Raw genomic sequence first — 22,924 nt, 5'->3', positions numbered from 1 at the left:
TAGACCGTCTTATCTTCCCGTTTAAAAAAACTATTAGCATCCGATCTGCCGGAATCGAACCAGCGACCTAAGGATATCAGTGTACACTACAGTCCTCCGCTCTACCAACTGAGCTAAGATCGGTTCTTATGCTGAAGAGATGTAAATTATGCCAATAATTATAGTTAATGTTTAAAGGTAACGAGGCTCAACCCTAAGCACAGTTGGATATGGCGGGAGTAGTGGCTGGGCATGGCGCACTCCCTCTCACGCGCGCTAATCCAGCTCCAGGGAAATTAGGGTGCCACAAGATCACCATAGCTATGGCATCGCACAATGCGAGTCTCGATAAGAGGAATCCAGCCCTGGTGATCAGTCGTCGAGCGGCATTCTCCTCGGCGGCAATGCTTTCGCTGCCGCTCCTTGAGGCAATTCTTTCGCGCAAGGCGGCGGCATTGATCGAGGCCGACGATGACGAGGAGCTTCTGGAGAAGGTCAAGGGGGATCGGCAGAAGCGGCTGGAGAAGCGAGAGACTTTGATCGGTCTCAAGGATGAAACAGGTGGGTTTCTTTTCTTGTTCTTGAGTTTTGGAGATGTTCTTATATGTTTCATGTGTAGCCTATGTCCAGAATGCTGTATACCAGATGAGCAAAGCTGGGCAAGCCATCGAGAAGGACGATTTTGTGGAAGCCAGCAACATCCTTGGAGCTGCTGATTGGGTGTCCAAGACTAAAGAGGCATTTTCCAAGGTTTGCGGAAGAACACAAGATCACAAGTCGAGCTTTACGTGTTTATATTCAATGCAGGTGAGCAAGAATTCCGAGCAACAAGGCCAAGCGGAGATCTTCACCTCTTCTCTACAAACACTCCAAACTGCTGGTAACGCTAGACTTTTTCAGAAATTCTCGCAAGCTTTCTAACACCTTTGTGTTGCTTCGCAAAGTTTCAAACAAGGATGGACAATCGGCCAAGGTCGCGTTTTTCACCTCCGCGACAGCGCTTGAAAAGTGGACGAGTTTGACCGGACTCACGGAACAAATCAAAGGCCTGTAAATCTATGGATCCTTCAAAGCAAAGTGTCGAAAGCTAAGTTTTTTCTCGCACTGTCAGTTTACAACGAGGAGTCTGGCTTTCGTGGAGAAAGATAAGTGGCTCGAGCTCATCGCGCTGGCTTCTACGCGCATCCAACAAGCTCGTCCATGTAGCATGGTCGGGATCAAACGGCATGGTTTTGAGCAAACTCTCGGCCTCCTCCACCCTGCCAGCTCGGCCCAGGAGATCAACCATGCTGTTGAAGTGCTGAGCACTCGCAGCCACTCCAAAGTCCTGCTTCAGCGACACAAAGTTCTTCCAGCCTTGATCCAGCAGCCCCAGGTAACAACACGCAGCCAGAGCTCCAAGGAAAGTCATTTCATTCGGTTGCTCGCCGTCCATCTTCATCCTCGAGCAGGCTTCCAGTGCTGACGCCGCAAAGCCACTGCAAGCGTAGCCTTGCACCATCGCAGTCCAGGACACAGAGTTCTTCATCGGCATTGCCTCGAAGAGAAAGCTTGCTCGGGCCAGATCTCCGTTTTGAGCGAAGGCTTGCAACATGATCGTCCAGCTTACAACGTCCCTCTCGGGCATGGCATAGAAAGTCTCCATGGCCTGGCTGATATGCCCATTCAGCGCATATCCCCTCACCATGGCTGTCCAGGATACCAAGTTTGGAGTGGGCATTTGGTCGAAGATGGCTCTGGCGTCGTCCACGAATCCACTCAGCGCGTAAGCATTGAGGAGAGTTGTGCTGGAGACAACGTTGGTTCGGGGCATCTTCTGGAACAAGCACACGGCCTCTTCGATCCGTCCGTGGAGAGCATACCCCTGGAGCATCGCGTTCCAGGCTACCAAGTCACGCTCTAGCATCGAGTCGAACAAGCTCCTGGCTTCTTTCAAGTCGTCACCTTGGATGTATCCCTGGATCATCGTCGTCCAGGACGTGAGGTTGTGCTCGGGCATGGCGTCGAAGATCTCCCTGGCTTTCTTCAAGCACCCATTGTCGAGGCAGGCCTTGATCATCACGGTGGACGAGACTAGGGATGTCTCGGGCATCGTCTCAAACACCTGAGTCGCCATGTCCATGAGGCCGGCATTGGCATAAGCAGTGATCATACAAGTCCATGAGAGCTCGTTCCTCTCCGGCATCTTGTTAAAAACTCTCTCGGCCTCTTCCAGGTCCCCATTGTTTACGTAGCAGGAAACCATTGTCGTCCACGAAACCACATTCTTGAATGGTGTGCTCTCAAACAGTCTCCTTGCCTCGACAATCTTCCCGTTTTTGCCATGCAGCCAAACAATGGCATTCCAAGACATAACGTTTTTCTGTGGCATCCTCGAAAAGAAAAGCTCTGCCTGGAGTAATTCCCCAGCATCAACATAAGCTTGCAGCATCAAGTTCCAAGTCACTGCGTTTTTGTAAGGCATGAGCTCAAACGTACGCCTAGCCTCCTCCAAATGGCCATTTTTGGCAAATGCGGTAACCATAGTGTTCCAAGCTACGACATTTCTTTCTGGCATTATTTCGAAAAGAGAGATTGCCTCGCACATCTGACCAGATTTTATGTAGGCATTTATCATTATGTTCCAGGAAACCATGTCCTTTTCGGTAAATCTATCAAATGCTGCCTTTGCTGCCTGAAGATGCCCATTTCGGGCATATGCAATGATGAGAGCGTTCCACGAGAAGTGATTGGGATCTTGTATGGAATCAAACGCCAGCTTTGCGTTCTGTGAGCTGCCACATGTTCCATACATCTGGATGAGCAGATTTCCAAGGTACCTGCTTGCTTGGTGCTCTGTCTGCAGGATCAAATAGTGGATGTTCTTGCCGTCTCTCAAGTTGCTGCATGTTCGTAAATTTTCCGCGAGCTGTGCTTCCAGTGCCTCAGAGGCAGTGAATGGAGTTCTGCCCAAGTCTCTCAGCTCAACTATAGACATGGTACATTCCCTTCAACACTTTGTGGTGATAATCTGGTGATAGTCTTATTTCCTTTATTAAATTTAATGTTCATGAATTAAGTCTGCTTTAAGGGCTCAAGGTTATACATTTTTACCATAACGGTATAAATCAAGCTTTCTTCTATACATAGTTTAGATGTAAATAATATATAGGAAAATTGATAAGGATAACTAAGACACTTTATCTCTCTCTTCAGCAATTGTTTGATAAGGATGTATATTCTCCAATATCCAACATGATTATATTTGCAACAATATTGAGCAAATTATTTATTATTTATTATCCATCACCAGTTTTTCTTTTGTAAATGGGTTGTTTTTATGTTCAATAGTGACTCTTTTACCTCCAAATAACCTATTTTCTGTTGTTTCATTCACCTTTCATAGATTTTTATCTTCCAAATAACCAGTGTTGTAGTTTCAAAGCCTTAGTAAACTTTCACTTTGCATTTTGATTTTTCCTTCTTCCTTGCATTTCCTTATATTTATTTCAATTATTCTTAAAAAATCCTTGTAACAATAGTTTGATAATACTTTTTTCAAAACCTCTTTCATAATTATTTAATCACTAAAGTAAAAATTAGTAGTCGGGAAAAGCATATAACTTTGCAAGTGAATCAAGCTCCTTAAACGGTTTAAGGATCCATTTATTACCTTTTGTATTATATAATACTAATACAATTGTTTTAATATAACATGAAGGACAATTTAATTCAGTTGATCGCCACTACATCCATTTGTAGCAACTAATAAAACTTCTTTTGCAATGGCAATTTAATTTCTCACAAGAATGTAATGATTTCTTTAAATAGAGTGTTTATTAATCCATCTTTGATAGAGATAAATTTCAAATACTTATCACAGTCTCACATGCTTAAAGAAATTTAATATAGATGTGGTAAAAAAGAAAAATATACAAACCTTCAAAATAGATATGATTATTTTAAGCATGATTATTTTAATTAGCCCTTTTGCATGATTTTACTTTCAAAGATTTAATTAAAAGTTATTACTGGCTATCAAAAGGTACAAATCAGATAGTTTTATAAGGTATTATATCCTAAATACTCTTTTTTATGTAAAAAGATAAAGCTGTAAAATCACATATTTTTATTTAATAAAACTCATCTTTTAAATATAAAAGAAAATTAGCAATGAAAAAATGGAAGTATCACCTTAATCACAATTTGTGTGTAATTATGTAATATGTTTACAGTTAACAAATGGTTCTCATGTATCTTTACTTTATTAGCTATTATATTTGATGTTAATGTCAAATATTGTTATTATATTACTTGATAAGTCTCATATATTTGTTTCACGTTACGCATTGGGTTTACAAAGTTTATAACTTATTTTTTTAAAATTAATAAAGTTAATTCTTCTTTGACTTGATCATTATAGCTTTTAATTGCTCCTTTACTTACTTCTTTCTCATGCACCATTTCTTATGCTCATTAAATATTGAAAATAATATTTAATTTTATAATTATTAATTTCCTTTAAATTTATAGTTTTTAAATTGAGTATTTTTCTTTTAAATTTTTTTATTTATTTATATTATAAAGTCATGAGTTCTAACCATGTAACAAAATTATAGAATAAAAGTAAAATAAAAGTTACCAACTATAGTATTTAAATTTTCACTATTTCATTTAGATAATATGACTTAATTATTGTTTTTAATAATTATTTAATTTTCTGTTTACTAATTTATATATAGTTTATCAATATATTTAAAAACCTTTAGAAAATAAAATATTATCATTATAGCACTTTTTATAAATAAAATATAAAGATTAAAAGTTATTTATAATATAATAGATATTATGATAAAGTTATATTTAACACCAAAAATAGTAATATAGCTTATATTCAATAATAATTAAAATATATATGTATTTTTATTATTACTGCTTGAGTTCTTCTTCACTCCACAAACGTCCATAGAAAACATTGTAGTAATATATAAAGTCCTCAAAAGATGGAATGATATAGAAGTTAACAGTTTTAAAAAACTGTTGTAACAATAAATTATTAATGACTTTTGTCTAATTCATTAAGTTCGTGTATTTAACAACAACATTATATTTTATTTTATTTGCTAGTTGTATAAAATAATCAAATTTTTAAATTTTTACATGATTTTCGCAATTATTTACAAAACTCATTTATAGGTTATCCATTGTTTTAGGGGTACAGATCTAATCAAAATTAGAAATAACAAGCTTTTAAGTTTGTTTTATTTTACATTTAAAAATGAAATGAAATGGGTGCAGATTTTTTATAAAATCAACTATATGCTAGCTGTTAGTGGTTTTGGAAATAAGAAATATTTTGAAAGGTTTTAGATTTGGTAGAAAAAATATAGCCAATATTGTATAAAACTTATGCCAGAAGACCCTAACACCATTCAGGCCTGAATGTTATGGCTGAAAAAATTGGTAGTAGTTTCTAGCATTATTTCAGTGATGCTACTAGACTAAAGGGGATCACGTGATATCTATCTGCTGTTCGTGCCATAGGCTGAACATAGGATGATTGGACAAAGCAAATAGGAGCTTATTCATCTAAAAAAATGAAAGCATTAAAACTACAACATGATAAAATCGATTCATAAATACATTCACACAAGATAGCTTCATCTATATACGTAGTTTAGTACTTACAATAAATCAGACAAGAAACAGAGGAAAGGTGGAGCTCATTGTCGCTGGGGATCTTGTCACTCCCATTGTAGATCAACACTGAAAGTGAGACGTGAAATTCATGCAAGCAGTGACGAACACTTTCCTTGAGTAGAAATGCATGCCTCAGTGTCTCCACCAAAACATTGCGGGGGAGCTGAGAGGATTCCCATAGAAAGGCTTCACCTCGGCATCCCAAGAGAAATCCACAGTTGACCCAGATCCCCCAAAGAGATGGGCATTTGCTGCTGGAGGGAGCTTTTGTCGAGCAGCTGAAACTTCTTCTCAAACTCGCGCATCCGCGCCTAGCACTCATGATCTGACCACGCATACCAGTGATCGTCACTTAGGTTCGGTGCCCCATCATTAACCGCGTGGTGGCAATAATTCCCATGCTCCCGAAAGCACCCGTGATTTTTCATGGCCCAGATGACGCGAAAGAGGTTGTTCTTTGCTGATCACCACCTTTTTGGAGAAGCCGGCTTGGTCCTATACATGAGTTTCTCTCCTACAAGCAATTGTCATATCGCCATCCAGCTTTAAGAGTCCAGCGTTTTCACCCTCCTGGGATTCTCCTCCTCGCTCGAGAGATTCCAGCGAGTACACCTCGAAGGGATCTTTTCAGCCAAAGCCTTGTTTCGCTCGCCCCTGCCGAGATGCCGATGCTCACGCTTGAGAGCGCATAGAAATTCATGGCCTAAAGAGTAAAAAGTGAGAGAACCAAGGTGTCGTCCAAGTCCACAAACACGGCCATGATTGGATTAAGACTGCGCCATCTAAATAAAACAATTAATCATACATTTTATATAAACAATCCATTTTTCTGGAACATTCTAGCTCTAGAACGGAATGGCACTCGCAACCCGCGGGTACACCACTCTCACCGGATGCCCCATGATCCTGCGCCCCTTGAAGTGGCGAAACGGATAGATGATCGCTCCCACGGGCCACTCCACCACAGCCGCGATCGCAAACGCAACAAATCCTAGCGTCGGCCCGACTACCTTGACATGGCAAGGATTCTGCCGAGTGCCGCACTCCACACAAGTCGGGACCCTGTGCCTGCGGGTCGTCACTGTTGCCATTTCCACCCACTAGATTGATCGCTGCTGGCGAAATTCCTGGATCGAAGAAATCCCTCACAAACTTCACACTCGCACACTGCACAAGACTCAAAGAGACTTTCAGAGAAAAAATTTGAAGATCTTCCAAATGGGGCCTTGTTTTATACGCAATGAGATTGCTCTACGTGTAAAGGTCGCTGGTGTAGCGCTAACACTGCCACCTGTCGCGTGCATCGTGGCAACTCATCCTCGCGCCAAAGTAGCTCTAAGAATGTTCTAGCGAGTTTAAAATTAGGGCAAATGGCCCGCCTTCTCGGGAGCGCTGCACCACCGCCCTCTTGGCGGCACGGCTCTTCTCTAGGGCAAGAAGAGACGTCCATGCCACTGTGTCTGGCTCGAATGGCATCGTCTGGATCAGCTCCTCGGCCTCGCCCAATCGCCCGTTGCGCGCGAGCACATCCAGCATCGAGTAGAAATGCTCCACCCGGGGATCCTCCAGGCCGTGATCCGCGATCATCGACACCAGGCAGTTCCTCGCGTTGGCCACGACCCCGACGTGATTGCAAGCGGCAAGCACGCCCACGAATGTGGCTTGATCAGGCCGGACGCCCTCCACCACCATCGCGCCAAAGAGCTCCAGAGCCTCGCGGCTATGCCCGTTGTGAGCATAGCCCTGGATCATCGCGTTCCATCGCACGGGGTCTTCGTCCTGGGATGAGTCGAAAATGGTTCTTGCTCGATTGAGATTGCCTTGCCGGGAGTAACCCACGATCATCGACGTGCACGATACCACATCCGGCTGTGGCATCGTCTCGAATAAGAAGCGCGCTTGATCTAGATGACCCAGCTCCACAAATCCATCGATCATCGTGTTCCAGGAAGAGGAGCTGCGATCCGCCATTTCATGGAACAAGATCTGTGCCTCCTCCATCCTCCCGCTGCGCACGTATGACGCGATCATCCCATTCCACGCCACAACATCGCGCTCGGGCATCCGATCGAAGAAATCTCTCGCGGAGTCCGGGCGTCCAGCACGAGCCAAGGCCGCGATTGCGGCAGTCCAGGACACCACATTCCTTACCGGCATGCGATCGAACAGTGCCACTGCTTGATCTTCGATACCAATCTCGGAGTAAGCGGTGATCATCGCGTTCCAGGCCGCAAGATCCCTCGCTGGCATCGTGTCAAATACTTGCCTCGCCTGTGCCATGTCCCCGGCCTTGGCATTTGCGACCAGAACCGCTGTCCAAGCCCCGGGATTGTGCTCCGGCATTCGATCGAAGAGATCTTTTGCTTCCTCTAGTTTCCCGTGATGTGCGTAGATGGTGATCATCGCGCTCCACGAAACCAAGTTCCTTGATTGCATTCCATCAAAGATCTTCCTGGCGCTGGAAAGATCCCCTAGCCGGGCATAGCCGCAAAGCATCACTGTCCACGCCACGAGATTCAATTCGGGCATTTCCTCGATGATATTTCCGGCATTGCAGAGATCTCCCCTCTCGCAATAGGCCTGAAGAATCACCGTCCATGCCATGATGTCTCGATACGCCATTCCGTCAAAGAGATCCCTCGCAAGACCAAGATGCCCTCTTTGGGCATACGCGAGGATCATTGTCGTGATCGCGACGATGTCGAGCTCTGGCATGCGATCAAACAGGGTCTTGGCGCGATCGAGATCTCCGGAAAGGATGTGGCCCCTGATAATGGCATTCCACGAGACGATGCTTGAACTAGGCGAGTTTTCGAGCAAGCGTTCGGCCAAGAGAAGTTCCCCATTCGCAGCAAGCATTGCAACCTCAATGTTCCTGGTGTAATCATTCGGCTGCTTGATGCGATCGATCACACCCCGCGCGGCATCGATGCTGCCGCATTTGCCAAACATCTCGGCCGCGAGATTGAGGAGGTAAACATCCTCCCTATAGATCGAGGAAGAGATAAGCGCGGAGTGGATTTGCCTGGCTTTTGTCAGGTTTCTAGCAACTGTGCAAGATCGCAAGAGCTCGACGACCTCAGTTCGTGGAAGATGGTCCAGACGGAGCTCCATTCTTCCTAGATCATCAGAAGAACTCACAGTCATGGCCTTGAGAGAGGGATCGAAGTGGTCCATGCTGGGGAATCCGGCTCGAAAGGCATTGCTTCCAAGAGATCTTCCACTGCTTTGGCCTGGCCGGCTCGCGAGAAGGAATCGAGCACGCAAGTGTAGTGCTCCTTTATGGGAAGAATGTAGTGATCGCTTCTCATGGAGAGGAAGTAGTGGCAAGCCTCGCGCACAAGCCCGGCATGGCTACAGCCGCTAAGTATGTTTGCAAAGGTTTGTTCTCGCAGTTCTAGACCTTGGAGATGCATCCACCGATAAAGCTCCAGCGATTCTTTCCCTTGCTTGTTCTTGGCGAGAGCTTGAACCATTGTGGTCCAGGAAACCACATCTCTCTTGGGCATTCTCTCGAAGATGGTTCTTGCAATCTCGAGCTTTCCAGCGTCTGCAAAAGCTTGGAGCATGCAAGTCCAGGAGACGACGTCCTTGCCTGGGCTCGCGTCGAAGATGGATTTTGCGTCCTGGAGATGCCCTTTTTGGGCATACGAGACCGTAACCATGGTCCATGACAATGGGCTTTTCAGTGAGAACCTCTCCAGCAATGCCGCTGCCTCGTCCATATACCCGTGCTGGGCATATGCCAAAACCAGCGCCGAGCATGATGCTTCGTCCCATTGTGGCATCGTGTAGAAAACGTCCACTGCCTCTGCAAGATGCCCATTTTGGGCGTAAGCGAGCAGCATGGCGGTGAATGCGAGCTTGTCTAGCTGCAAGGAGCTCTCAAACAACTTTCTACACTTTTCAAGATCGCCACTCTCGGCATAGGCGTTCATCATCGTCGTGATCGAATTTAAATCGAGCTCCGGCATCTTTTCTAGAAGTGCCTCAGCTTCACTAAGCTTATGGCGCTGGGAATAGCCCGAGAGAATGCTGTTGAATGACACGAGATTGTGTTCCGGCATTGAGAGCATGATGTTCTTCGCAAGTCCTACTTGCCCTCTCGAGGCAAATCCTTCAAGGATGAGGTTCCAGGAGACGATGTTTTTTTGGGCCATCAAATCAAACCATGCTTTGGCTTGGTTGATTTCCAGGCCAGCGAAAGCTTTGAGTATTGTGTTACAAGTAACCACGTCTATCTCTACCATGCCATTGGCAAATTCCAGCGCTTTGTCCAGATGACCAGTTTGGGTATATGCGGATACTAAGGCATTCAAAGCCACGACGTTGTGCTCCGGCATTCCATCAAACACCTGCTTTGCCTTCTCGACTCGATTAGTGCGGGCATATCCAGCCACCATACTGCCCCACGAAAAGATACTCCGGCACGGCATGCGCTCAAACACGTCCTCGGCATCACCCAAATGCCCACATCGAATGATCGCCGCCAGGAAGATGTTCCAGGAGTGCTGGTTTGGCTCCTCGATGCTGCCGAAGACCGCTCTCGCGCGATCGAGGCAGCCAATCCGCCCATACATCTCCACGACAAGATTGGAGAGGTAGACATTCTTCCCGTGAGTGCTGCTTCCAGCGATCTGGGAATGGAGCCAGTCTCCTCGGTGGGCATCGCAGCACTCCCTCAATTGGCGCGCAAGAGCTTCACATTGCATAGGAAAGAAAGAAGAAAAGTGGATTCGCTTTGATTGTGGAAACTATACAGTAAAAGGAAGGATCACTATCCCTCCGTTCTTTCAAGTCTGGGATCTGTGATTTAAAAGGGAATAGCGCTTGAGACACGAGGATACACCACTCTCATCGGATGCCCGATCATCCTGCGCGCCTTGATGCGGCGAAACGGGTACATGATCGCTCCCACGGGCCACTCCACCGCCGCCGCGATCGCGAATGCCACAAATCCAAGCGTCGGCCCAATTACCTTGACATGGCATGGATTCTGCCGAGTGCCACACTCCACACAAGTCGGGATCCTGTGCCTGCGAGTCGTCACAGCTGGGGTGGTCGTCACTGTCGCCATACTTCCTTTCCGAGAAATTGAGAAGAAGAAACAGACTTTTTCTGTTCACTTGGAACTCTATATGTTTGTCTGTCTTCCACTTCGAGCCGTTGTTTTATACTCCGTGGGATGCCACCACGTGTAGCAATTGCGGAGCACCAGTTGCTAGCTCGAGACAGGGCCACCTGTCTCAGCTGCCACTACTTGGAATCGCAGCCGTCCACATGCCAACTTGATGGGATGCTCGAAGTTTGAAATGCGTTTGCGCCCCTAAGTCGCATTCCATCTCTCGTTGTAATGCTAGAGTATAAGTGGGTTTAGACAGGTCTAATTAACGTTATTTATCACAAACTTTATACATATAATAAGCAATAGAAAGATCAAGACAAATAAAACTGGATTATCAACGGCGGGATTGTAAAATGAGATTTGGAAATATTGCAAATAAATAATATCTTTAAAGGCTTGTCATGGTGTAAGATAAGGTGCATTACATTCCTATTAGCTAAATACCTCTTTCCTTTCTTCCAGCTCCAGATTTACAGCAGCTCTTCTCTTCAACTTTAGCACTTCCTGTTAGCCTGTTGTTGCTCTTTTAGATTTCTTACAAATTACATATATATATATATATATATATGCTAATTAGTAGTACTATCATCCTTGTGATGAGAAATCCACTCTAATGTAGTCTCATCGGCTGATCATGGGCCAATAAATGGGCAATGCAGCCATACAGCAAATGGGAAATTTTGTGAGAAAGGAGCTTAGTGTGAACTGGAGCTCGATTTGCTAGCATAAATTTCTTTGTGTAGTGTAATTTATTATCTTGCACATGCATGTTCACATATATATTCTATAAAACATGTAAGGCCACGTAGGATGGGCAATATATGTTTTGGACAACTATGCTAAGTTAACTTTTGCATATATTAATTCACAATTGCCAATGGTTGGAATGTTGTCTTTATTAGTACCAGCTCATAAAGGTATAAAGAGAAAAGAAAGTCAATGGCCTTATGACTTGAGTTTCAAACTTGAATCATAGATATTTAATTTGAGTTATACCTTTCATTTTTTTCTCATAATAACACATAGTAGGATATCTTAGTGTTGTTATGATTACTCATGCTTTGGTTTCCTGGATATACAAGATAAGCTTAATTTGATAAATGTAAATATGAATCAAGCTTCTAAAAGGTTGGCTAAGGAGTATTATAGTTCGAAGTTAGTGCAAGCTCTTCTATAATTATCTCAAAGAAAGTATCGTAGGTTTAGACCATTTCTTAGCTTGCTAAGCCATTATAGACTTTGTATTCATTTTGTCCAAACATATTCTCTTTTTTCCTACACTTATTCAGTATAAATTGTCAGTATCATTGTCACTTAAGAATAACAATGTCAGACTTTAACTCCCCATTTCGTAGCAAGTCTAAAAGTTGTCTTCAATTTCACCTAGAAAGGCCTGAAATTTCAACAGATAGAGAAGGCAGACCAAGGCATTTCGGCCCCAAAACTCTAGACCAAGGTGTTCACGAAGGATAAACTCATTGGTTTTGGTGGCTTGTTTTTGAATGTTGGTTTGCCATAATATTCTTTAATCTTGTAAATTTCAGCCTGGCATATCTAGCAAGTTTTTCAGATTATATAAAATTAACTAAAGATGATACCACTAGCTAATTTCTCTAATAAATGATGAAAGCTTGAGACGATTTATCATAAGCTACTTTAAGGAGTGAGATCAAGGTGAAGATAATACTTTTGCTTCACGTAAATGGAGATTACGGGTAGCTTGCATAATCTCAGACCTTCGAGATGCATCCATCTAGTGATTCGTTCCCTTGTTTGTTCTTGGCGAGAGCTTGAATTATTGTGGTCCAGGAAACCACATCCCTGTTGGGCATTCTCTCGAAGATGGTTCTTCCAATCTCGAGCTTTCCAGCGTCTGCAAAAGCCTAGAACATAGGGGACGACACCGGGTTACGTCGAAGCTTCCTGGATTTGGGCATACGAGACCTCCACGACAATGGGAACCCCTCCAGTAATGCCGCGGCCTCGTCCATATACCGTGCTGGGCATATGCCAAGACCAGCGCCGAGACCACGTCCACTGCCTCTGCAAGATGCCATTTCGGAGCAGCATGGTGGTGAATGCGAGCTTGTCTAGCCGCAAGGAGCTCTCAAACAGCTTTCTACACTTTTCAAGATCGCCACTCTCGGCATAGGCCTTCATCATCGTCGTGATCGAATTTAAATCGAGCTCCGGCATCTTTTCCAGAAGTTGCTCTCAATGCCGGAACACAATCTCGTGTCATTCAACAGCATGCTTTATCCAGCATATGCTCGATTATTGCGGGCATATCCAGCCACCATACTACTCCACGAAAAGATACTCCGGCACGGCATGCGCTCAAAACACGTCCTCGGCATCACCCAAATGCCCAATCGAATGATCACGCCAGGGAGATGTTCCAGGAGTGCTGGTTTGGCTCCTCGATGCTGCCGAAGACCGCTCTCGAGCGATCGAGGCACCCAATCCGCCCATACATCTCAACGAGAAGATTAGACATTCTTCCGGTGAGTACTGCTTTCAGCGATCTGGGAATGGAGCCAGTCTCCTCGACGGGCATCGGAGCACTCCACAATAGGCATAGGAAAGAAAGAACACTTTGCTTTGATTGTGGAAACTCTACAGTAAAAGAAAGGATCACTCCTCCATGAGGACATCCCTCCATTCTTTCTGCCCGCCCGGAAAGTGGAGCGTGGGAGATCTATGATTTAGAAGGGAATGGCGCTTGAGACACGAGGATACACCACTCTCATCGGATGCCCGATCATCCTGCGCCCCTTGATACGGCGAAACGGGTACATGATCGCTCCCACGGGCCACTCCACCGCCGCTGCAATTGCGAATGCCACAAATCCCAGCGTCGGCCCGATTACCTTGACATGGCATGGATTCTGCCGAGTGCCGCACTGCACGCACGATGGGATCCTGTGCCTGCGAGTGCGAGTCGTCGCTACTGGAGTAGCGACGTGAGTAGTCCCCAATGCTCTCGCCATTTGATCAATGCTCTAGAAATAAGAAACGCAAACTCTTTCCACTTCGCACTTTGTCTGCTTTTTTGAGCTGCTCTTTTGTACCGTGAGATGGCACCACGTGTAGCAATTGGCGAACGCCAGTTGTTAGCTGGAAAGAGAGCCACCTGTATCTCATGCCACTGCTCTGAATCGCAGCCGTCCACATGCCAACTTCGATCGGACGCTCGAATTTGTCTAAGTCGCAGACACCGAGTGTAGTCTTTCTTCTCAACTGCATAGCCATTCCATCATTTAGAGTAGGAGTATATATTCTTGGATTTGGAAGAGTTTTTCATAGCAAAAGATCAACCAAATTGTTCATGGAACTATAACTAAACTAGACACACAAAAATCAACATTAAAATGAAAAATCACAACCATTAGATTAAAGAATATTTTAGATACTTTAAATATGCTTTACAAGAGAGAGTCGCTCATGCTCTACTCTTCTCAACATCAATAAGTGAGTGGAAGAGTTGATTGACAGAGAGGAGAATGTTTTTGCTTTATTCTTGCATCTTCTTGCAAGATAGTGATGGTAAGCTTGTTTTATTTCTTTGCTTCATGTTCTTGCATTGTAAAAAAGAAATATAAAGTGTTCTGAGAATTTAACTGTTCAAAAAGTATTTTATGGAAAAGCAACAAATCTAGATGGCTTTAGCCATGAAATGTTTTTACTTTACTTTATAATTCTTATCATTTTTAAATTTTAAACAGAATTAATTCCCATTCAAACAATTATTAAGCAACTATTCAAGCCACTTTAAAAGCTAGTTTCAAGAAGCCAATAAATCCAAATAAAAAAATACCTTGTTCCTTATTTTATTTGATGGATTTAATGGTGACACTGCGCTTCCAAAAAATTCAATGTCTTTAGAATTGATCTGGAAAAAGGCTTTAGAATATAAAAGAAGACAAAAAAACAACTATAACTCACTCACGCAAGTTCTTGTTTTTTAGGCTCAAATATTTCCACTAGTATATGTAAGGCTCTGGGGGTATGTTGCAATGCATCATCAAATACCATACAACTAAAAACATGCTTTATTTTGTTAAAGTGGGACTTTTCATTATCCCACTTATGGTGTGTGGCCACATGTCATTTTTATAACAACAATAAAAAATTGAAGTTTTAACTTTATAATTTATAAATTAAAAACTTTTCATATGATTTTGTGTTATAATATTGTGAAATATAAAAAAATAAATTAAAAAACTGATAGAAATATTAATAAATATTAATTAAGTACTAAGAAATGGCATGTGGACACATGCTAATTAATGTCCCACTTTACTGAATAAGTCCCACTTTAACGAAATAAAGCATAAACCTGCAATATAAATTATGGATATACCAATCCTTTGGATTTAGTTCCTTTTCTATCTCTAAGTTTTCTATAACTTTCTTGTGATATTAAATAACTCACTTCCATAGGAGTTTATTCTTCTAGAATGGCATATATAAAAATTGAAAAACCAAAGATAATTTGAATTGAATTCACAAAAAAAAGGTGTTTTGCCAAACTTGGTTCAAAATTTAAAAGACTTTGTCAATTCAGCTTATTAAATAAGCCTTTTTTACAGTCTCAACATAAGTAAATTTATTGTTAGCTTCATATTAAAAATTAATGTGTAATTAGGCTATGAATTTACTAAAGGTTTTAATTTGTAGAATACTACATGCAATAATATCAAATAAGAAAAACTTATGTCTCGGTTGGCAAAATAAAGTAATATTGAATACTTTCTAAGAGATTGTTGTTGCATAGATGCTAGATCAATTAAACCTCAAAGTCTATTTGATAACAAACACTTTCATCCCTACTCCAATATTGCACATTTTTCATACTTTATGTTTTGCTCGATTTTTCATAGTATGAGTTCCAAAACAATACTTAAATAACCTCTACATTCTTCTCACATTTTTTTCCACACAAAAACCTTTAAAATTCTATATAATCTCTTTTTACAAATGGGTGAACTAGCATCAATTTTATACAACAACCTTAATATTAGTCATTTTATAAATAAATACCATATATGAAAGTTTAAAAGATGTTCTAATAAGTTTATTTGCGCCCTAGCTAGCTAAATGCCACTAGGGGCAATAACATAACTTAAATGCTATTTTTTATTTACTAGTAAATTAATAGAATTAATAAAAATGTAATAATAATAATAATAATAATAATAATAATAATAGTACAAATAATGAAATGTAGAAATGTAGAAATCTTAATTATTATGAATATAGAAAATTAGAGTTAAATAAATTTCTATATTATATTTTTCTCTATTGCTTATATCTTATACTCATTATAAGATTGTCAGATATTTTATAACTTTGTTATATAATGCTTTAGATTTTTGCTGTGAGTTTATGGAATATGAAAAAGGGAATACAAAAAATGTGCATATCAATTAACCCAAAAACCCTAGTTTATATATAAGAGCAAATGGTCTGAATTGAGACTAATCTAGTGGCTACCAAAATCCTACTACACTAATATTAGTATATGGCATTATAACTATACACTTAAGCCTCACATCATCCCTTCATCTTGGAATGATAGAAAACCATTAGGGGATTTAGAAGAATGTCAGAAGAAGGCATCAGTGGATTTGTAGGTAGTATTAATTGTTTTGAATCCCTTTATACGAAGTGTTTCAGCCATTGCACATGAATAATTTCTGGAGGATTGGCCTATTGGACGCCATGTCGAACCTTATAAATTTGTGGTCCAACTTGCCACAATAGCCAATATAGTCCTTTCCACTAAGCAAGGAGCCCTTTAAATAAACCATATATCTTAAAATGGAGAAAACAGACTAACACTAAATCATCCACTTTGTACTTTACAGATGAACAATGATCAGAGAATTTGTATAAATCAAATAGTGTACCAAAAGCAATCTTAAAAATATCTTTTTCCACCATCGGTATTTACCAGTACTCAAAAGCAAAATCTAACTTAGTAAACCAATGACTTTTCCCTAGACAACCCAAAAGATTAGCAGTGTGAAGAAGAAGGTACACATTTGGGATTGTCACGTCATTTAATAGATAATAGTCGATGCAAAAACAAATACTCCTATCAAACTTTATTGCAAAATGAGGTTGTAGCGCATGTGATTATGGGATGAGATTTAGATATACTGTCACCGTGAATCCTTAGAACCTTGGGGGATAAATGGGGATAAAATAGCTACTAAGGGCTCTCTCATCAAGAAATTGCTCCTTTTCTAGTTAGCTTAAAGGGAGAGAGATAAGGTGTGCTGTAGTTGATATCGGAGCAAATGGCATAGGTTCGATTCCTATTGATTAGTGGCTACTTAAAAATATAATATACTCTTGAGCAAAGTATATTCTTACCCTTAAATTTAAAATTGTACGTATTATCCATCCTCCTCCCTTTTGTGTGGAGTATCCATGGATGAAAGTATCCACTTGGGAACTGTGGTACAGGTGGATGATTAGTTACCTCATGTGAGACTATGGTACAAGTGGATTATTAGTTACCTCACATAGAATAGCTAGTATTAGGATTGATAGATTTAGTGCAGAAATAAAGGTGTTGGTTCCCCTTGGCTCAATAGGGGTTTTTAGTCAATAGTCATGCGGAAATGAAGGTGTTAAGTTCCTTTCGCTCAATAGGGGTTTTTAGTCAATAGTCAATAAGGACATTGACATCTTTGAAGGGGGGTGCTACATGAAAGTGTTAGGTTCCCTTGGCTCAGTAGCGGTTTTTAATCAATAGTCAATAAAGACATTAACATCTTTGAAGAGGGGTGAGTGTAGCACATGTGATCATGTGATGAAATTTGAATATACTATCACTATGGATTCTTGAAACCTTAGGGGATGAATGAGGATAAAATAACCACTAAAGGCTCTCTTATCAAGCAATTGCCCCTTTTCCAATTGGATTAAGGGGAGAGAGATAGGGTAACCTTGGGGGATAAATCGGGATAAAATAGCCATTAAGGACTCTCTCATCAAGTAATTTCCCCTTTTCCAGTTGGATTAAGGGGAAAGAGATATGGTGCAACACAAAGATTGTCGAGGGGATTGGGAAAAAGGAAGAACAAAACAAAATGAAAACATAGAAAGAAGTAATGGGGGGATAAAAATAATGGAACTAAAGGTAGAAGCAAAGGGATGAAAATGCATGGAGGTGAGAGGAATGGATGAAATATAAAGAAGTATAAGACAATGGGGAAAATGCCTCAAAATCACACTTGGCATGATTGTGTTATAACTAATCTGTACCAAGGATGATATCAAAAGCTTGACTTGGCACCACTTGCAATGACTACAACCTAAGTTTGAGATTATCTACATGCATAACTAGGTTTGTCTCATCTCGTGTACATACATATGTATAACCGTTGTTATAAAGAATGAAAACTAACTCCTCCGCATGATGTAAGTGTAGATGGTAATGTGTGGCAACAAGTCGAGTAATAGAAGATAAACTTGAATATGTATCAACCAATATAGAAAAAATAATAGAAGACTTTTTATTATAAAAATGAGCTTAGAAAGTAAATACTAGATGAATTGGTGCCAAATGAACCCCTTGATGATACTTCCAAAAGAAAAATTGAGTGGTCACTGATTTATTAGCGCAAGGTCCCTCCATTATTTGTGCAACTCTTTGTTTCCCAAATGCATCTCAGTGTCTAAACCTTCCACTATAACAACACCAATAGGACGTTGTTAATGTTAAAGTCTCCACCTAGGGAATGGTGGCCACTAATCTAGAAACATCAACAACGCCGATAAGTGTGACCAATTGCATCACATGCCTAACAATAAACATCACAGCCACAACCATTTCCTTGTCCTTGTCCTTGGACTCGAGCAACAGTAGCATCAACCTCTATTAAAACAAAACCATTACTTATAGAAAATGGAGTTGAAGGATGTGTAGCGAGAAGTGACTTGATGAAAGCAATAGAACCATCAAACTCGCTCTTTGGGGATCAATTATCATTTCCTCCTTTGATCGTATCCAGAAGTACTAGAGATAGTCTAGAGATAGAAGCAAGTTTGACACCAGTTATTTTGGGAACACAGAAGAAAAAGAAGAAAAATAAACTCAAGTTTCAAAATTTATAGAGATCCATATAATCCAAATCAAGATCAATCCTCCACAAACTTAATGCCACTTTCAGCACCTCCAAGCTCTACCAAAAAACATAGCCACAGTATGCCACAATCGTTCACTTGAAAATCTGAAGATGTCAATCAAAGCATGCAAGCAAAAACATGAAGTAAAGAAGCGCAGGTGGACAACAAAGGAGATGAACTGAGCAAGGCCAAGAACACATATAAGGACTGAATGTAAGCACGTGAGGCCTTGTGTGGTTTTTTCCTCCATGCATGGCTTCATGTGTGAAGAGTTTGGTGTGGTAAGGTATGTTGTGGAGCAGCCAGAAGCCCAGGGTGAATATAAGTATGTGAGGCCTTGTGAGGTTTTACCACTGCCTGAGGACTCCTATGCATGGACCCTGGGCGAGAGTCATTTGCGAAAGTGTTCTGTGTGAAACTGGTGCCCCAAGGCTTCTGGCCGAAGAGCATTTTTTATTTAATTTGTGTAGAGTGTGGTTTATTTTTGCATATTGAGTGTATCGATATCTTTTAGTTAGCAGATTATATTGAAGAACTGAAAACTACCTACAGTTAAGTGCATGCAGCAACAGATCATATAAAAAATGAATGCAGAGAATAACAAATCGGGATTTCTAGGAAGTTCATGCGTGTTGTTAATAATAATAATAATAATAATAATAATCATAAAAACCTGATGTTCAGCCAGTTAGAAGATTGTCTGAAAATTATGCATGGATTGCTGCTGGCTCACTTTCTATATATATCAAAGAGATTTTTTTTTTAACAATAAACATCTAAGCTGCTGCAGTTAAGCTGTGACATTGTAAAGTTTAAAAAGGAAAAGAATTAGAAAAAGAAAAAACAGAAAACACGAGCTTTTTACTACTACAGTTAAGTAATAACAAATTGGGATTTCTAGGGTATGCGTGCGGCACTAGGGTTTGTGTGGTGTGTGTCTCATTTCTCAACAATCTCATGCAGTGGAAAACGTTTTTCAGGGATCCCACTTTCTGGTGGGAGCTTCGATCAAAGACTTATTGGATCTACAAAGAGCTAGCAAGCCATCACTTACAGCAAAGTTCTTGTTGGGATCTTGTTTTTCTTCCTCAGCAGTGGACAAGGTATGATACAATGAAAAAGGTAAAGTCAGGTATTTGTTTAACGTCCGCTTGGAGCAAACCTTGCTCATCGGATGGCCTCATGACAACCCATTACAACCCAGGATGAAAACTCCACATCAAAGCTTAAGGCAGCATCACTTGTGATCGCCTTCATCTTGCTTTACAAACTGAAGTTATCGAGGTTTGTGATTGGATAATGCTTGATGGTGCTGAGACTCAAATCATCTTTGTTATGGAAACAACCCCTAGTCTCTCCATGCAACACATAACAATCCATCACCTCAAGCTATTGTTTTTTATCCCTGTAACAGTGGTGCACTGTTTCCAGGTATAGCTCCCAAGGAGGTCCCAGTTCCCAGGATGGCCTTCGGTAAAAGGATCGGGACGATACATCAGAGAGGGAAATACACTGAACTGGATCCTAAGGTTCAACTGGGAGAATGCTCTGCAATACACTAGTTTGGGGAGTACCTATATCTGATCTTATATAGTTATCCTGGGAAGGTAATGAGTTCAGTGTGTCTTTTTTTATGTACAGGTCTAAGCATGGCAGAGAGCTTTTGATGGATAAAATTGACACCAAGCTTATGCGGAAGTTGAAGAATCGGAAGTACATTGTCAACATGTGGAAGACACTGGTGGAAGCTAAGGTAAGCTGGCTTCTTGTGCAGGACAGCATCCCTGTTGGTGATTGGCTCACAGTTCACAAAACTCTGTATTCTATGCAATGAAAACCCGTGGAGATGCTTGAACACCTCTTCACATGCAAGTCGCCACGAACAGATCTACCTGTTTCTTCTCCTTGCTCAGCATTGAATGGATCTCCATCCCGATGCGTAGAGCTCTCTCCCTCTTCCTGGTGCCCTGAGGCTTCTGGCCGTGTCGCCCCATGAAGAGCATTTTTTATTTAATTTGTGTAGAGTGTGGTTTATTTTTGCATCGATATCTTTTAGTTAGCAGATTATATTGAAGAACTGAAGACTACCTACAGTTAAGTGCATGCAGCAACAGATCATATAAAAAATGAATGCAGAGAATAACAAATCGGGATTTCTAGGAAGTTCGTGCGTGTTGTTAGTAATAATAATAATAATCACAAAAATCTGATGTTCAGCCAGTTAGAAGATTGTCTGAAAATTATGCATGTACTGATTCTTCAGCTCTTGAGCAACTGATTGCTGCTGGCTCACTTTCTATATATATCAAAGAGATTTTTTTTTTAACAATAAACATCTAAGCTGCTGCAGTTAAGCTGTGACATTTTAAAGTTCAAACAGGAAAAGAATTAGAAAAAGAAAAAACAGAAAACACGAGCTTTTCAGTTAAGTAATAACAAATCGGGATTTCTAGGGTATGCGTGTGGCGCTAGGGTTTGTGTGGTGTGTGTCATTTCTCAACAATCTCATGGAGTGGAAAACGTTTTTCAGGGATCCCACTTTCTGGTGGGACAACAGGTTCAAGAAGAAAAACAAGTTCTTCTCAGAGTCCTACCCGGATTTCAAACATGTTTCTACCGGAGAGAGCCTGTGGATCGCCAACAGGAAAACACCAACCTGGGTCTCTGCAAAACTCGAGTCGCTCGCTGACCCAGCTGTAGGTAAGGCCACCACGGCCCGCTACAAATCTCCACATACCCCACCTGTAGCTGGTGATGAACCGGTGAGTTTAGGGAGGCTGATACACCGCGTGAGACACTCAGCTGAGAGCAGATCCCTTTCTTTGGGAAAACAAGCCCATGAAGCTGTGCTCAAGAGTGATGAGCACAAAAGCAACATCTACTTGTTGACGGGATTGATCGATATGTACTGCAAGTGTGGCGAGCTTGAGGAGGCTCGCAAGATTTTCGACTCCATGGGAACCCGGAGTGTTGTGTCCTACAACGCGATCATCCAGGGCTGTGGCTCGAACGGGCAAGCTGAACTTGCTCTGGAGTACTACTCTGCCCTGAGAGTTGATAACACCATTCAACCCGACGATCGGACACATGTCGCGGTGATCAGTGCCTGCTCCAGACTTGCTACCGAATCCAGCGAGAAGAGGGAGAGAGCTCTACGCATCGGGATGGAGATCCATTCAATGCTGAGCAAGGAGAAGAAACAGCTAGATCTGTTCGTGGCGACTTGCCTGGTAGACATGTACTGCAAGTGTGGCGAGCTTGAGGAGGCTCGCAAGATTTTCCACTCCATGGGAACTCGGAGTGTTGTGTCCTACACTGCGATCATCAACGGCTGCAACTCGAACGGGCAAGCTGAACTTGCTCTGGAATACTACTCTGCCCTGAGAGCTGATAACACCATTCAACCCGACGATCGGACTCATGTTGTGGTGATCAGCGCCTGCTCCACACTTGCTACCGAATCCAGCGAGAAGAGGGAGAGAGCTCTACGCGTCGGGATGGAGATCCATTCAATGCTGAGCAAGGAGAAGAAACAGGTAGATCTGTTCGTGGCGAATTGCCTGGTAGACATGTACTGCAAGTGTGGCAAGCTTGAGGAGGCTCGCAAGATTTTCCACTCCATGGGAACTCGGAGTGTTGTGTCCTACACTGCGATCATCCACGGCTGCGGCTTGAACGGGCAAGCTGAACTTGCTCTGGAGTACTACTCCGCCCTGAGAGCTTGTACCACCATTCAACCCAACGATCGGACTCATGTCGCGGTGATCAGCGCCTGCTCCAGACTTGCTACCGAATCCAGCGAGAAGAGGGAGAGAGCTCTACGCATCGGGATGGAGATCCATTCAATGCTGAGCAAGGAGAAGAAACAGGTAGATCTGTTCGTGGCTACTTGCCTGGTAGACATGTACTGCAAGTGTGGCGAGCTTGAGGAGGCTCGCAAGATTTTCCACTCCATGGGAACTCCGAGTGTTGTGTCCTACACCGCGATCATCCAAGGCT

The 22,924-nt window shown here is 42.0% G+C and overlaps 8 protein-coding genes and 1 non-coding gene across 10 annotated transcripts in view; 2 read left to right on the top strand and 7 right to left on the bottom strand.

The window, feature by feature from the left end:
- Positions 1–39: 39 nt before the first annotated feature.
- On the bottom strand, positions 40–123 carry TRNAY-GUA. Its single transcript is given in 2 exon segments — positions 40–75; positions 87–123. It is a non-coding gene; the product is annotated as a tRNA-Tyr (tRNA).
- Positions 124–201: 78 nt separating this feature from the next.
- LOC9639960 (thylakoid lumenal 16.5 kDa protein, chloroplastic) lies at positions 202–1,076 on the top strand. Of its 2 annotated transcripts, XM_002971659.2 has the most exons (4): positions 202–540; positions 599–729; positions 787–859; positions 924–1,076. In XM_002971659.2, the coding sequence occupies exons 1-4, from the start codon at positions 210–212 to the stop codon at positions 1,031–1,033; spliced, it is 645 nt and encodes a 214-aa protein (XP_002971705.2). In that variant the 5' UTR covers positions 202–209; the 3' UTR covers positions 1,034–1,076. The 2 variants fall into 2 exon arrangements, with proteins under 2 accessions (XP_002971705.2, XP_024532296.1); XM_024676528.1 differs by having other exon boundaries at positions 599–859.
- On the bottom strand, positions 1,067–2,956 carry LOC112346731 (pentatricopeptide repeat-containing protein At4g02750-like). The gene has a single exon (XM_024676307.1). The coding sequence runs from the start codon at positions 2,954–2,956 to the stop codon at positions 1,067–1,069; it is 1,890 nt and encodes a 629-aa protein (XP_024532075.1).
- A 3,464-nt stretch (positions 2,957–6,420) lies between these two features.
- On the bottom strand, positions 6,421–6,855 carry LOC9639959. Its single transcript, XM_002971455.2, has one exon. The coding sequence runs from the start codon at positions 6,747–6,749 to the stop codon at positions 6,504–6,506; it is 246 nt and encodes an 81-aa protein (XP_002971501.1). The 5' UTR covers positions 6,750–6,855; the 3' UTR covers positions 6,421–6,503.
- A 138-nt stretch (positions 6,856–6,993) lies between these two features.
- Positions 6,994–8,805, bottom strand: LOC112346730 (pentatricopeptide repeat-containing protein At4g02750-like). Its single transcript, XM_024676306.1, has one exon. The coding sequence runs from the start codon at positions 8,803–8,805 to the stop codon at positions 6,994–6,996; it is 1,812 nt and encodes a 603-aa protein (XP_024532074.1).
- On the bottom strand, positions 8,802–10,370 carry LOC112346729 (pentatricopeptide repeat-containing protein At4g02750-like). The gene has a single exon (XM_024676305.1). The coding sequence runs from the start codon at positions 10,368–10,370 to the stop codon at positions 8,802–8,804; it is 1,569 nt and encodes a 522-aa protein (XP_024532073.1).
- Positions 10,371–10,373: 3 nt separating this feature from the next.
- On the bottom strand, positions 10,374–10,789 carry LOC9639957. The gene has a single exon (XM_002971453.2). The coding sequence runs from the start codon at positions 10,733–10,735 to the stop codon at positions 10,472–10,474; it is 264 nt and encodes an 87-aa protein (XP_002971499.1). The 5' UTR covers positions 10,736–10,789; the 3' UTR covers positions 10,374–10,471.
- A 2,574-nt stretch (positions 10,790–13,363) lies between these two features.
- Positions 13,364–13,809, bottom strand: LOC9639956. Its single transcript, XM_002971452.2, has one exon. It carries the CDS (start codon positions 13,771–13,773, stop codon positions 13,489–13,491), a length of 285 nt encoding a protein of 94 aa, XP_002971498.1. The 5' UTR covers positions 13,774–13,809; the 3' UTR covers positions 13,364–13,488.
- Positions 13,810–22,491: 8,682 nt separating this feature from the next.
- Positions 22,492–22,924, top strand: part of LOC112346728 (pentatricopeptide repeat-containing protein At2g41080-like) — a 2,018-nt gene continuing 1,585 nt past the window's right edge. The window contains exon 1 of the mRNA XM_024676304.1: positions 22,492–22,695. Within this exon, the coding sequence (XP_024532072.1) occupies positions 22,495–22,695 (201 nt within the window). The 5' untranslated portion in view covers positions 22,492–22,494. The remainder of the gene's footprint in view (positions 22,696–22,924) is intronic.

This window comes from Selaginella moellendorffii, unplaced genomic scaffold (genome assembly GCF_000143415.4).
Source record: "Selaginella moellendorffii unplaced genomic scaffold, v1.0 SELMOscaffold_17, whole genome shotgun sequence".
Classification (NCBI taxonomy): Eukaryota; Viridiplantae; Streptophyta; class Lycopodiopsida; order Selaginellales; family Selaginellaceae; genus Selaginella; species Selaginella moellendorffii.
The sequence above is the reverse complement of the archived record's forward strand: the minus strand, read 5'-3'. Positions and strand labels throughout refer to the sequence as shown.

Coding starts and splice junctions, on each gene's coding strand:
- LOC9639960 (XM_024676528.1), top strand. CDS start 210: ATGGCGGGAGTAGTGGCTGGGCATGGCGCACTCCCTCTCACGCGCGCT. Junction 541..598: donor CGGTCTCAAGGATGAAACAG/GTGGGTTTCTTT, acceptor TTTCATGTGTAG/CCTATGTCCAGAATGCTGTA. Junction 860..923: donor ACAAACACTCCAAACTGCTG/GTAACGCTAGAC, acceptor TGCTTCGCAAAG/TTTCAAACAAGGATGGACAA.
- LOC112346731 (XM_024676307.1), bottom strand. CDS start 2,956: ATGTCTATAGTTGAGCTGAGAGACTTGGGCAGAACTCCATTCACTGCC.
- LOC9639959 (XM_002971455.2), bottom strand. CDS start 6,749: ATGGCAACAGTGACGACCCGCAGGCACAGGGTCCCGACTTGTGTGGAG.
- LOC112346730 (XM_024676306.1), bottom strand. CDS start 8,805: ATGACTGTGAGTTCTTCTGATGATCTAGGAAGAATGGAGCTCCGTCTG.
- LOC112346729 (XM_024676305.1), bottom strand. CDS start 10,370: ATGCAATGTGAAGCTCTTGCGCGCCAATTGAGGGAGTGCTGCGATGCC.
- LOC9639957 (XM_002971453.2), bottom strand. CDS start 10,735: ATGGCGACAGTGACGACCACCCCAGCTGTGACGACTCGCAGGCACAGG.
- LOC9639956 (XM_002971452.2), bottom strand. CDS start 13,773: ATGGCGAGAGCATTGGGGACTACTCACGTCGCTACTCCAGTAGCGACG.